Consider the following 12,881-nt stretch of genomic DNA (forward strand, 5'->3'; position numbering starts at 1 on the left):
GTTGAGCGGATGCACTAAGTGAGATGATTCACGTGAAGTTCCCTGACAGTGCACGGTGAGTGCTGCAGAAACATCAGACAGCCTCAGAGCAATGGCCACCATCATGGTGAGTGTTCCATCTGAATGCAAACCTCTCTTCGGAGAAGCTAGAAGGAGCCAGAGCAGGCAGGAAGAGGGCTGGCCTTCGGGAGGCCAACATTTATCTTCCTGAGCGCCTCTGGGCTGAGAACCTGAAGTGAAAGTGAGCACTGGACACTGGTATGAATCGCGCGTCACCTATGACTATGTAAAAATGCAAACAAATAAGATGAGCAGAGCCCATCCAGAAAGTTCTAGAAGGGCCTGAGCCTCAGCAAGAGGCAGGCAACCCATCTCCAACATCTGGAGGAAAGGTAGCAGCCCTTGGGCAGGATGTACCTTCAACCCATTGGGTCAGCTCTGGGTAATTGCAAGCCATCCTCTCTGCTTATTCAAGACCTAACAAAGGCTGGCGTTTCACTGGATCCTGCCTTTAGGTGCTTACTGAACGCTGCCGGCAACACTGGCACCTCCCCAGAGACGAAATAAATTGTGTGGATTTCATCAGATCCATTCATTCATCCACTTTTTATTGAGCTTTTACTATGTGGCAGGCAGGCTCGGTGCTGAGAAATTGACAGGTCAACTTTCTGAGCATTTACCGTGTCCTTGGCCCTGTGCAAGGCCATTATGGACATTCAGTCCCACAGCACCTCTAAGAGGCAGCAGTATCAGGCCATCACAGATTGGGAGGTCCAGATCCTCTCCCTTTCCCTTCGGTGTGGTTTCTGAGTCCCACCCCAGCCTGACAGAGCTGCAGGCCCACACAGCAGCGCAGCCTGGGCAGGCGGAGGCTGGGGGAGAGGGCCTCTCCCATGGATTAGGTTAGCACTGAGGGTCAGAATGCCAGCAGGCAGTGAGGATTAAAAGCATAATGACTTTTGGAGTTCCCCTCATGGCTCAATGGTTAACGAACCCAGCTAGGATCCATGAGGACGTGGGTTCAATCCCTGGCCTCCCTCAGTGGGTTAAAGATCTGGCGTTGCCCTGAGCTGTGGTGTAGGTCGCAGGATCCCACATTGCTATGGCTGTGGTGTAAGCTGATGGCTTCAGCTCTGATTCGATCCCTAGCCTGGAACCTCTATGTGGCCATAAAAAAAAAAAAAGCATAATGACTTTTAATTCTTTTTTAAATTTCCCTATCAACTGTGGCCTGCCTTGCTGACTGCACTGGGGGCAGACAGCTCCATCATAGGCTGTGGCCCCCCAAAACTGACTTTATTTTGGTGCCCCCAAGATCAGTGAAAGATGAGGACAGGGGAGGCTGAAGAAGCCCCAGTTCACACTTTTCCTGCTACCAAAAGGCAGTGTGGTTCCTAAGTTTAAGTTTCAAAGTGAGGGTTCCGTTTCTAGGACTTTCTTTGGGAGAACCTGACCCTTGTCCACCACTGCCTGTGCAGCCCAAGTTGACTGGCCAAGTGTTCCTGTCCTAGAGTCTAAAGCCAACAGAAGTCTTAGAGGCTCTGGCTGAAGAATGTGGCTGGACCATGATGCTGGGGCCAGGAAAACATTCGGTCACCGATGGCGAGCTAGGGCCTCTCCTTGAAGCACTTCCCAAAGCTCCGAGCCTCTGCTGTGGGTCCGAGGCTGAGGAGGTCTGGAGTAGCAAGGGAACCAGATTCCACTGCCCATGAGGAAGCCAAGGCCCTTCAACATGTACTGGGGGGTCTTTTCTCATTTTCTAGACAAGTCTGGAGGGTGCAAGAGAGGCCGGCCACGAGGTTCTAGCCAGGCCTAGGACACAGCTCTCCATTCCCAGGGCCCCCTCTGGGTGCCCTATCCTGGAAGTGAACTGGATCCCTGGCAGAAGATGCTCTGGCTCCACCAGCATCAGTGGAACCCCAAGAGGCCTCGGGGTCATCCAGGAGCCTCTGGCCCACACCTTCTCCACCTTACTACCCCTCGAGGATGCTGGGGAAGGTCAATCCTCCAAATTTTCTTTCTTTCTTTCTTTCTTTCTCTTCTTTCTTCTTTCTTTCTTTCTTCTTTCTTTCTTTCTTTCTTTCTTTCTTTCTTTCTTCCCTCTTTCTTTCTTTCTTCGTTCTTTCTTTCTTTCTCTCTTTTCTTTCTTTTCTTTCTTTCTTGCTCTCTCTCGTGCTCTCTCTCCGTCAACTCTCTCAATCTCCTCAGTCCCTCCCTCCCTCCCTCCCCACCCCCCCCTCCCCTCCTTCCTGTCCCTTCCCTCCTTTCTTATCTTTTGTCCTTTTAGGGCCACACCTGCGGCATATGGAAGTTTCCAGGCTAGGGGTCTAATCAGATCTGTTGCTGCCGGCCTACGTCACAGCCACAGTGATGCCAGGTCCGAGCCGCATCTGTGACCCACACCACAGCTCACGGCAATGCCAGATCCTTAACCCTCTGAGCGAGGCCAGGCATCGAACCTGCAACCTCATGGTTTCTAGTCAGATTCGTTTCCACTGTGCCACAACGGGAACTCCCTTCCAAATTTCTTAAAACAACCCAAGGCATCTCTTTTTTCCTATCCTTTGGTTCTTAGTGGCAGCAGAATGGGGTCTGCAAGAAGGGTGAGAAGTGCAGGCAGCTGAATTTTTCTGAACGTGAACAGGGAAAACAAAAACATTCACCCCCACCCAGGGGGGTCATGGTCAGGCCACCCTGTGTTTTGATAAAGTTGTGGTTGGCTAGTCCCTCACCTATTTTTGGAGGTGGCAGGTAGAAATCAAGGTAACACAACCCAGATGTTAACAGGAAAGGCGGCATGGGCGCTTTCCAACTCACATTCCACACGCGGGCTTGGTCCTGCTACCCAGACGGGGCCAGGCCCACAGCCCAGAGGGGACCTGGAGTCAGCCCAGGCGCCATGCTCCTGGTCAAATTAGCTTGCCTGGTAAACCCACCTGCCAGTCCCAGTTCCCCCCTGCCCTGGTGCCTCTCCCCAGCAATGAAAAAAGGTGGCTCCAGAGTTCCTCCTACTGTGGCACAATGGGATTGGCAGCATCTTTGCTGCGACAGAGTGCAGGTTCCATCCCCGTCCTGGAGGAGTGGGTTAAAGGATTGGTCATTGCCACACTGTGGCTTGGATCTTATCCCTGGTCTGGGAACTCCATATGCCTCAGGGAAGCCAAAAAGGAAAGAAGGAAAGAAAGAAAGAAGGAAAGGAAGAAGAGGAAAGAAGTAAGAGAAAGAAAGAAAGACCACCAATAACATAGCCTAATGCATCCCAGCATCGAACAAAACGAATTCCAAGTCGTCCTTATTCCTTTAAAGATCTAAATCAGTCTTCAGATCTACATCCTATAAATCACAAGAAATAAAGAAAGAAAGAAAGAAAGAAAGAACAAAAGACATAAAGAAACAAATAAAGAGACTCCATCAATAAAAGTTGCTCTTCTGTTTCTTGATTTCCCACAACCCCTGTGTCCGAATCTCTGTGTTTTATCAGTCATGAGAAAAGTCACTTCCTATTGAACTGGGGGCTGGTAGGGAAACTAGGAATCACCTCTCTCCCCTCCTTATTTTCCAAGGAGGAAACTGAAATGTTAAAGAGATTGATTAAGGAATCAGCTAGTGAGTGATTGTTATGAACTGACTTGTGTCCTGCTCCCCAAATTCATATGCTGAAGCCCCAACCCCCATGTTAGTCCAAACATGACCGACTTGGAGATGGGGCCTCTCAAGATGTAACAAAGGTTAAATGAGATCACATGGGTGAGCACTAGTCCAACAGGACCGGTGTCCCTAGAAGAGGAAGAGACACCAAGGGTGTGTGTGCACAGAGGAAAGGCCATGTGAGGACATGGTGAGAAGGTGGCCGTCTGCAAGCCAAGGAGAGAGGCCTCAGGAGAAAGCAACCCTGCCCACCCCTTGACCTTGGACTTCCAGCCGCCAGAACTAGGGGGTATAAATTGTGACTGTTTAAGCCACCTAGTCTGGGGCATTTTGTTATGGCACCCTCAGCAAACTAACACAGTATAAAACTTGGGAGTCTTAGATTTTCTGCCCAATGGTGTTGCCATCACCCTTGGGGGCTTGAAGCCAGGCCCTGCAGGGGGCTGAAGCATGTGGCTCACAGGGGTTTTCTTAGGAGGGGACAGTCCTCCTTTCCTTAGCGGGGGGGTGGGGGTGGGGATAGAAATGGCAGATCCAGGGAGTTACCTTCATGACTCAGTGGTTAATGAACCCAACTAGTATCCATGAGAATGAGGGTTCAATCCCTGGTCACGCTCAGTGGGTTAAGGATCTGGTGTTGCCGTGAGCTGCGGTGTAGGTCGCAGATGTGGTTTGGATCCTGTGTTGCTGTGGCTGTGGCGTAGGCCGGCAGCTGTAGCGCTGATTCGACCCCTAGCTTGGGAACCTCTGTATGCTGTGAGTGCAGCCCTCAAAAGACAAAAAACAGGGGACTTCGCGTCGTGGCACAGTGGAAATGAACCTGACTAGGAACCATGAGGCTGCCAGTTTGACCCCTGGCCTTGATCTGTGGGTTAAGGATCTGGTGTTGCTGTAAGCTGTAGTGTAGGTCGCGGACGTGGCTTGGATCCTGCGTTGCTGTGCCTGTGTCGTAGGCTGGCAGCTGTAGCTCCAATTGGACCCCTAGCCTGGAAATCTCCATGTTGCAGGTGCGGCCCTAAAAAGCAAAAAAAAAAAAAAAAAAAAAAAAATTCAACACACACACACACAAAAGAAATGGTAGAGCTGGGTGTAAAACTCCCACATGCTATGCTTAAGTGAAGGGCTCACCTTCTAGAGCCTGCAGAGTCCGTGTCTGCACTGAGAGTGTGGTGCCCCAGCTGATGTGACCAGGCATGTGGCCTGGCTCAGCTCCACTCACCATTAAACCCTTCTGGAAAACTTCACTTCCTCTGGCTCAGGTCTTTCATTTGGGTTGAAAACCCCATTCCACCCAAGTGCAATCTGTCCGAGTGAATGGTGCCCAGCATGCCGGGGCTCTGGCACGTCAGCTTTTATAGCTCTATTATGGCTTTCTTGGAATGCTACTGAGTCATTACAGATGGCAAGCTGTCCCAGCTGCCGTGGGGCTGTGGCCCATGAGCCTGCTCAATAGGATTTACTGGGCCTTTTTGCAGGACTGAATAGACCTCCTGGCACAGAGGCGTTCAACTTGTCAGCTACCCTTGTGGGAAAGGCCACGCAACGCAGGTTTTTATTTTATTTTATTTTTGCTTTTTTTTAGGGCCTCACCTGTGGCATATGGAGGTTCCCAGGCCGGGGGGTCCAATCAGAGCTACAGCTGCCGGCCTACACCACAGCCACAGCAACACAGGATCGGAGCCGTGTCTGTGATCTACAACCACAGCTCACAGCAATGCCGGATCCTTAACCCACTGAGCGAGGCCAGGGATCGAACACACAACCACACGGTTCCTAGTTGGATTCGTTTTCACTGCGCCATGATGGGAACTCCACAATGCAGGTTTTTAGAGACCCCATCTCAAAAAGGGTCTTGGACATAATGTCTTGGACATAATGCTGTTAAGGTTCCCTTTTCTTCCCCTCTGGAAACTAAAATACAGTCTTTGGTCCTGAGATACTGTCTGTATTGTGCTTACATCTGGGTAATTTGCAGACCTGCTGTAATATGGTTCCCCTGGGTCCTTGGAGAGGGCCTTCGCCAGGGGTATCACAGTGCTGTAGACCTTGAACCCCTCACAGAAAGGACTGAGTTGTGATCATACCGCGTGTCCAGCCTTGGTGTGGGGTGGAGTGCACAGTGGACGCCCAACATCTACCAGTAAGGATGATTGAGCTTATACAGGGGTCTTCTTATTTGGCACATCCACCAAGGCTAGGTGACAGTCATCAACAGTGACAGCAGGAGAACCTGACAACCTTCAGAGCTCATCATCAGAGCACCCTGATACCCCGGCTGAGAAACTTCAGCCTGAGGCCACCTGGGCTATACTCGCTGAGGCCTCAGTGATCAGAACATAACACTGTCCCCTCTGAGGGTCCCGTCTCCTCACCTTTTTCTGGAAGCCCATGGCGGGGATGTTACATCTCACACCAGCATCTTCCTCGTGGTTGCAGCCCTGAGACTCTGCATTGAATTTGCAGTCTATGATGGACTTCTCATTCCCCGTGCACTGGATTTCATTGAGGTGGATGGGTCCTATCCCTGGGGATGGAAAATGAACATGTGCTGTGAAAGCTTCTACAGGAAAGCTCCTGGCATGGGCAAGAAAGTCCTAGACTGTAAGAACATGCCTCCCCCATCCTCGAAACTCTCCCAACTGCCTCTCATAATCAGCTTGATGACCCAGGCTCTTCTGTCTGGAGAGAATTGTTTCTTGTCTTGGGAGTCCCTTGTCCCATGAAAACAAATGAAGGTTGCCGCTAACTTGTGTGACCTTGACCAACACACTCAGCCTCTGTGAATATTGATTTTCTTACTGAAATAAAGGAACAGAGAGTTCTCATTGTGGCTTACTGTGTTAAAAACCCAACTGGTATCCATGAAGATGTGGGTTCGAACCCTGGCCTCGCTCAGTGGGTTAAGGATCCTGCATTGCAGTGAGCTGTGGTGTAGGTCACAGACGCAGCTCTGATTGGACCCCTAGCCTGGGAACCTCCACATGCTACAGGTGCAGCCCTAAAAAGCAAAAAAAAAAAAAAAAAAAAAAAAGGAATGGGACTAGAGGACATCTAAGCCTCCTTCAACTTTCCATGAACTTCTGAATCTGAAAAGGGTGAAGATCATTGTGTAGTCAGGTTTCCTGCAAGAAAGAGATGGCCTTCTCAAATTGGACAAACTGCTAGAGAAAGAGATTTTAAAAATCAAAGCATGGACAAAGCACAGGGAAATCACAAAATCACAACAGACAGTCCAGTACTCAGTGGCTAATAACCCCCAGGCCTGCGGAAGGGTGCCAACATCTGGCCCCCCAGAAGAGCAAAAAGCCGTGTGGGGAGGCTCCCGGATAATAGCTGTTACCCTCGTTGGTGGGGGCGGGGAGCACAGGGGCCTGAAAGGGCCCTGCAGACAGAATAAATACCCAGCCTCTTCCATCTCCCCCAGTGCTCCCTGCTGGCCACTCCCAGACGTGCCCCCAGGGCCCTGGACCATGTGGGCAGGGCGGACAGTGGAGGTATAGGGGCAGGTGGAAGACACACATCAGGACCTCTAGGTGTGTGCTCGCGGGAACCTTCTCTTACAGGCACCAGGATGGTGAGGGGTGCCTCCCCCTGCTGGGGAGAGACAATTCCTAGTCTGTCTAGCCTTCAGCTCAAAAATCTACTCTCCTCTGTCTAACCCATCAAGATGGATCCAGTTCTTTCTGGGAGATCCAGGCTGCCTTGACTCTCATCTTGGACCCTGCCCTGCCCCTTGATCTCCTCTCTCCTGATCTGTCATCCTCTTCCACTTTCTATCCTGTCCCGCAGCACTCAAAAGTGCTAACATCTCACATTTTTACAACGACCCTCCCCTCACCCCACACCTCCCTCTGGCCTGTCACTTTCCTCCCCTTCAGGGTGAGCTTCTCCAGAGTCACCTGTTCTTGTATTTTCCATTTCCAGCAGGAGGATCCCCCCCAATTTGTTCCTCTGTGCCACCATCCCTCACCCCTTTCAGGAAGTGGCACCTCCATTCACCTGGTTGTCTCCCCACAACTCAGAGGTACCACCTCCTTTATCTCAGACAAGCAACCCATCACCATGTTCTATTCACTCCCCACAAATCTCAGTGCTTTTCATTTCTGCCACCACGACACTAGTCCGAACCTGTCATCTCTCGTTTTTTTTTTAATGATTTTTTTCCATTATAGCTGGTTTACAGTGTTCTGTCAATTTTCTACTGTACAGCAAAGTGACCCAGTCACACACACATGTATACATTCTTTTTCTCACATTATCCTTCATCATGCTCCATCACAAGTGATTGGATATAGTTCCCTGTGCCATACAGAAGGTTCTCATTGCTTATCCACTCCAAATGCAATAGTTTGCATCTATTAACCCCAGACCCCCAGTCCATCCCACTCCCTCCCCCTCCCCCTTGGCAACCACAAGTCTTGGCATCTCCCATTTGGATGAATGAAATAGCCTCTAGACTCCCTCCCACTTGCTTATTCCAAAATATTCACTGAGTACAGTCCAGGAGATTTTTCCTTTCTTTCTTGTCTTTTTAGGGCCATACCATGGCATATGGAATTTCCCAGGATAGTGGGTCAAATTGGAGCTGCAGCTGCCAGCCTACACCACAGCCACAGCAATGCCAAATCCTTAACCCACTGAGCGAGGCCAGGGGTCAAATCTGCATCCTCATGGACACAATTAGGCTCTTAACCTGCTGCACCACAACAAGAACTCCACTCCAGGAGTGTTTAAATGCATATTGAATTGTATCACTCCCTGTCTTAACTCCCTGTAATAGCTTCTCACTGCACCTTTGGGTAAAATCCATAGTTCCCAAGTGATCAGCCTCCATCCACTTAGCTTTCTGGCAGCTCCTCCCAGCTCAGCCACTCCAGTCTCCTTTGGCTGTTCCATCGAGCATTTCCCTCTGCCTGGACCCTCTTCCTCCCTCTCCTCAACAGTGAATTCCTACTCATCCTCCAGGGCTCAGCTTTGATGTCACTTTGATGACATGGTCTTGCTGAGCCCCATCTAAGCTGGGTCCCCTCATGCAGCCTCCGCTAAGCACTCTGTTTCACACTGCACTCAGGCGGCTCTGTTCAATGTCTGTCTGCTTCCCCACTGGGCTGAAGGCTTCCCAGGGCAGGCACCACTTCTGCGTTCCTTGTGAATTCCCAGGCAACACAGCAAATAGGAAGTGCTCCCCACAGCATCAGAATAGATGTCCTTGACTTCACTGAGTGCCTGTTGGATGTCAGCCTCTGTGCCAGGTGTTGGGGATTCACAGAGGAATAAGGCAAGCCTCTGCCAGGAGGAGCTCACATTTAGTGCCGGGGGTGGGGGGGTGGGGAGGCAGACACACAAAGATTTGTAATACGATGGTGATTGACGGTGATGGTGGTGATGGTGATGGTGGTGACAATGATGGTAATAAAGGTACCTAACATTTATTGAGCACTTACTATGTATTGGATTCTGTCCTAAACACATTGTTTATATTAATTCATTTAATTATCCCCACTGTGGACCAAAGATGATATAACTGGCCCCAAAATTCTAACCAGACAGTCTGACCCCACAGCATAATCTTGCTGAGTTTCTGAAGCTCATTCAGGACAGTTAGGAGAGGAAACCCTGTGCCGGAAAAGGGCAGAAGTTTGCTCTGGGAAAGAGCTGAGCTTCCTGCAGCACCTATGTTTTCCTTGATCTAAGGTGCTCGCTCTCCTCCTAGAACACCTCCTCGTCTCTGCCCATCAAAGCAGAAGCAAGGGGCACCATGTGCCCATCTTCCTTTGTGACTCAGGTTGACCACCACCCCCTCGTCTGCAGCATTTAACTTTTTACAGTCTCTCTGCTCTCTCTCTGTCTCCTGAGGAAATGAGCTGGGCATCCAGCCTGCATCTCCTTTGAAGTGACAGAACCTTTCTGAGCGCCACTTTCCTCATCTGTTAAATGCAATAAGAATCTCTCTCTTGCAGGGTTGAGACTATAAGGATTGAATGAGACAAAGTGTGTCAAGTTAACAGGGACTTAGTAAATGTTAAGTACTGTTGTCAAGATTATTTCTTACTAGAGTTCCCATCGTGGCACAGTGGTTAATGAATCTGACTAGGAGCCATGAGGTTTTGGGTTCAATCCCTGGCCTTGCTCAGTGTGCTAAGGAGCCAGCGTTGCCATGAGCTGTGGTATAGGTTGCAGACGAGGCTCGGACCCCGTATTGCTATGGCTCTGGGGTAAGCCAGTGGCTACAGCTGCAATTAGACCCCTAGCCTGGGAACCTCCATATGCCGAGGGAGCAGCCCAAGAAATGGTAAAAAGACAAAAAAAAAAAAGATTATTTCTTATCGTCACCTATTTGTTGGTGTAAAATAGATTTGATTGGGGTTATTTCTTACTTCTCCCATTTGATGTGACCTCTTGGAGAGAATAAATTATTATTAGAAATGCTTCTGGAATAAATGAATTTCTCCATTCCAGGCTCCAGCCCAAATAATACTCAACAAATGCTATGGACTGCTAGATTATGGGACTGGGCAGGAGAGAAAAACATTAACTCAAGAGCCTAACACGCTTTAGACTCTAACTAGTAACTGGTTAGTACCCCCCTGGCCTAACTTATGTAAACTTATGCGGCTGTCTCTGGACATCTGGGGAGGAGGCCCCAGAGGCAGAGGCCACTTTCTGAAGCATGCATGGTGCCCCAGGGCAGAGTGCAGAGATGGAGGAATCTGTGTCTCTTGCTCTGTTCCCTATACCTCCCTGTTCCATGGTGGGTCGGGCAAGGTGGCAGGTGACACTGAAGGACATCAGCCTGGGTGTCCAGCTGGGCTGGTCCATGGGTGTCTGTGGGATCCTGGCTGCTTTTGTTGACCTGGGTTTGACCTGCTGCCCTCTGACCTCCAGCTTTCCCCTCTCCTGGGTTCTGGACTGGCCTCTGAATTCCTTCCATTCATGATGCCTCCTCCACGTTCACCTTGCTCTTCCCCCAGGTGCAAACACTGGCCCCCGTGACCACAGGCCTGGGGTGGAAGCAGAATGCTAGGGAGAAGCCCGTCCAACCTCTTAGAACAGTATCAATCAACTCTGATGGTTGCCATTAGACTTCTAAGAAGACTGTTTTTTGTTTTTTTTTTGTTTTTTGTCTTTTTAGGGCCACACCTGCAGCATATGGAAGTTCCCAGGCTAGGAGTTGAATTGGAGCTGCAGCTGCTGGCCTACACCACAGCCACAGCAACGTGGGATCCAAGCTGCGTCTGTGACCTACACTACAGCTCACGGAAACACCGGATCCTTAACCCACTAAGTGAGGCCAGGGATCGAACTCGCATCTTCATGGACCCCAGTTGGGTTCTTAACCCTCTGAGCCACAACAGGAACTCCCTAAGAACACTTCTCAATAGACAAGGACATGGCACAGTGTTTCTCACTGTTTCCAGAGACTTTTGTTACAGCTTTACGTGAGTGGCATGTGCTGTCAGTATTTCTGATTGGGGATTTCAGGCAAACAGGCTTGAAGGGCACTGTTCTAGAGCTGCCCTGTCCAAGGTGGCAGCCACTGCCTCGCTGAGCACTTGGAATGTGGCCAGTCCAGACCATGACAATAAAAGCATCCTGGGAGTTCCCATCCTGGCTCGGTGGAAATGAATCTGACTAGCATCCATGAGGACGCAGGTTCGATCCCTGGCCTCGCTCAGTGGGTTAAGGATCCAGTGTTGCTGTGAGCTGTGGTGTAGGTTGCAGATGCGGCTCAGATTCCATGTTGCTGCAGCTGCGGTGTAGGCTGGCAGCTACAGCTCCGATTCAACCCCTAACCTGGGAACTTCCATATGCTGCGGGTGTGGCCATAAAAAAAGACAAAAAAGACAAAAAATAAAAATAAGAAAGCATCCTGGATTTCAGAGGAGGCACACTACCTGTGGACCATCTCATCAAGAGCATTTATACTGATTACAGGCTGAAATCGCAATCTTTTGGATACACGTGGTTAAGAAAAATAGATTATTAAAATGAATTTCATCTGTTTCTTTTTATTTGTTTTCTACGTGGCCACTAGAAGATGTAACAGTACATATGTGGCTCACCTTATATGTCTAATGGGCAGCGTGGGGTCTGGAGTGTTGAAACTTCTTTCCCATGTGTTTGATCAGCTGATCCTACTTATGCAACTGGAACTCATTCATTCATTCATTCGTTCACTCCCTCATTCTTCATAAGAGGAACATCCCCAGAGCACTGGGAGCTCGACGTGAGGGGGGAGGAAGGTATATAAATAGACAGCTGGAGTCCAGAGGTGCACAAGCACAGTGCCTGATTCTGACCTAACATCCATCCTGATGATAAGAGCAGACTCTCAGAAGGCTGGAGTCACACAGAACCTCAGACACCAGTGAAGAATCTGAGGCCCTGAAGTTTGCTTAAGTTCACCAAGCGTGTAGGTGGCAGGGCTGGGACTAAGACTCAGACTGCCTGCCTCGCAGTCCTCGACTTCTGACTGCCTGGGCTGTGGGTGTGGCCACTTGGTCCACCAGCGAAAGCCAGGGCTCAGGACTGACCCTGTCTGCTCTGGGACTTGACATCAAATGTGGACTTTTGCCTTTCTGCCTATGGGACCTGCAGCCCAACAGGGCCGAAGATCATAAGTCATCCCATGGTTCTTTTAAGGACAGCATTCAAAATGCCGAGTGTCTCCCTCCCAGAGTTACACAGGCCCTTGGAAACCTCTGGCTGCTCTGGGCAGTGAAATAATTGGGTCAAATAGCACACACCCATGATAAACGGAAGGTTTATGTCATCCAGGGCTTGTTAACTCCTCAGAATGAGTGGCCTTTGTCTAGCTGGCCCAGGGAGACCACAAACCAACACATCAGCCAATTAGTACAAAGGACTGGCGGCCTGTTTGAGATCTGAGGGAACCACTGAGAGCTGACCACGACAGGGGGGGAGGAGGAGGACTGTCACGTGGCTTAACTGCCAGCTGGCACGAGGCAGTGTTCAAGTCCACCCTGGACCCCCAACCTCAGGGTACCCCAGGAAGCTTGCAGGGATTGGAGAAGGGAGGCAGCGATGTCCTGAATGTGAGTGGGGCTGAGACAAGGTGGGAACAAGGGTGAAGCCCACATCTGACAATGAGAAGACATGGGTTTCAGTCTTTTCTCTGCCACTAACTAGTGTTGGGACCCCAGGCTGGCTGTCCGGAGCCTCGGGTTCCTCATTTGTTGGGCCAGTTGACCTCTGAGCTCCCCTCTGGCAGC

General features: G+C 50.2%; 1 protein-coding gene across 2 annotated transcripts in view; it reads right to left on the reverse strand.

The window, feature by feature from the left end:
• The window catches only part of LOXL2 (lysyl oxidase like 2), a 106,038-nt gene that overhangs the window by 25,130 nt on the left and 68,027 nt on the right, over positions 1 to 12,881 (reverse strand). For both annotated transcript variants that reach the window (XM_047761389.1, XM_047761390.1), the window contains exon 7: positions 6,021 to 6,172. In XM_047761389.1, coding sequence (XP_047617345.1) covers positions 6,021 to 6,172 — 152 coding nt within the window. The remainder of the gene's footprint in view (positions 1 to 6,020; positions 6,173 to 12,881) is intronic.

This window comes from Phacochoerus africanus, chromosome 15 (genome assembly GCF_016906955.1).
Source record: "Phacochoerus africanus isolate WHEZ1 chromosome 15, ROS_Pafr_v1, whole genome shotgun sequence".
NCBI classification, from domain to species: Eukaryota; Metazoa; Chordata; class Mammalia; order Artiodactyla; family Suidae; genus Phacochoerus; species Phacochoerus africanus.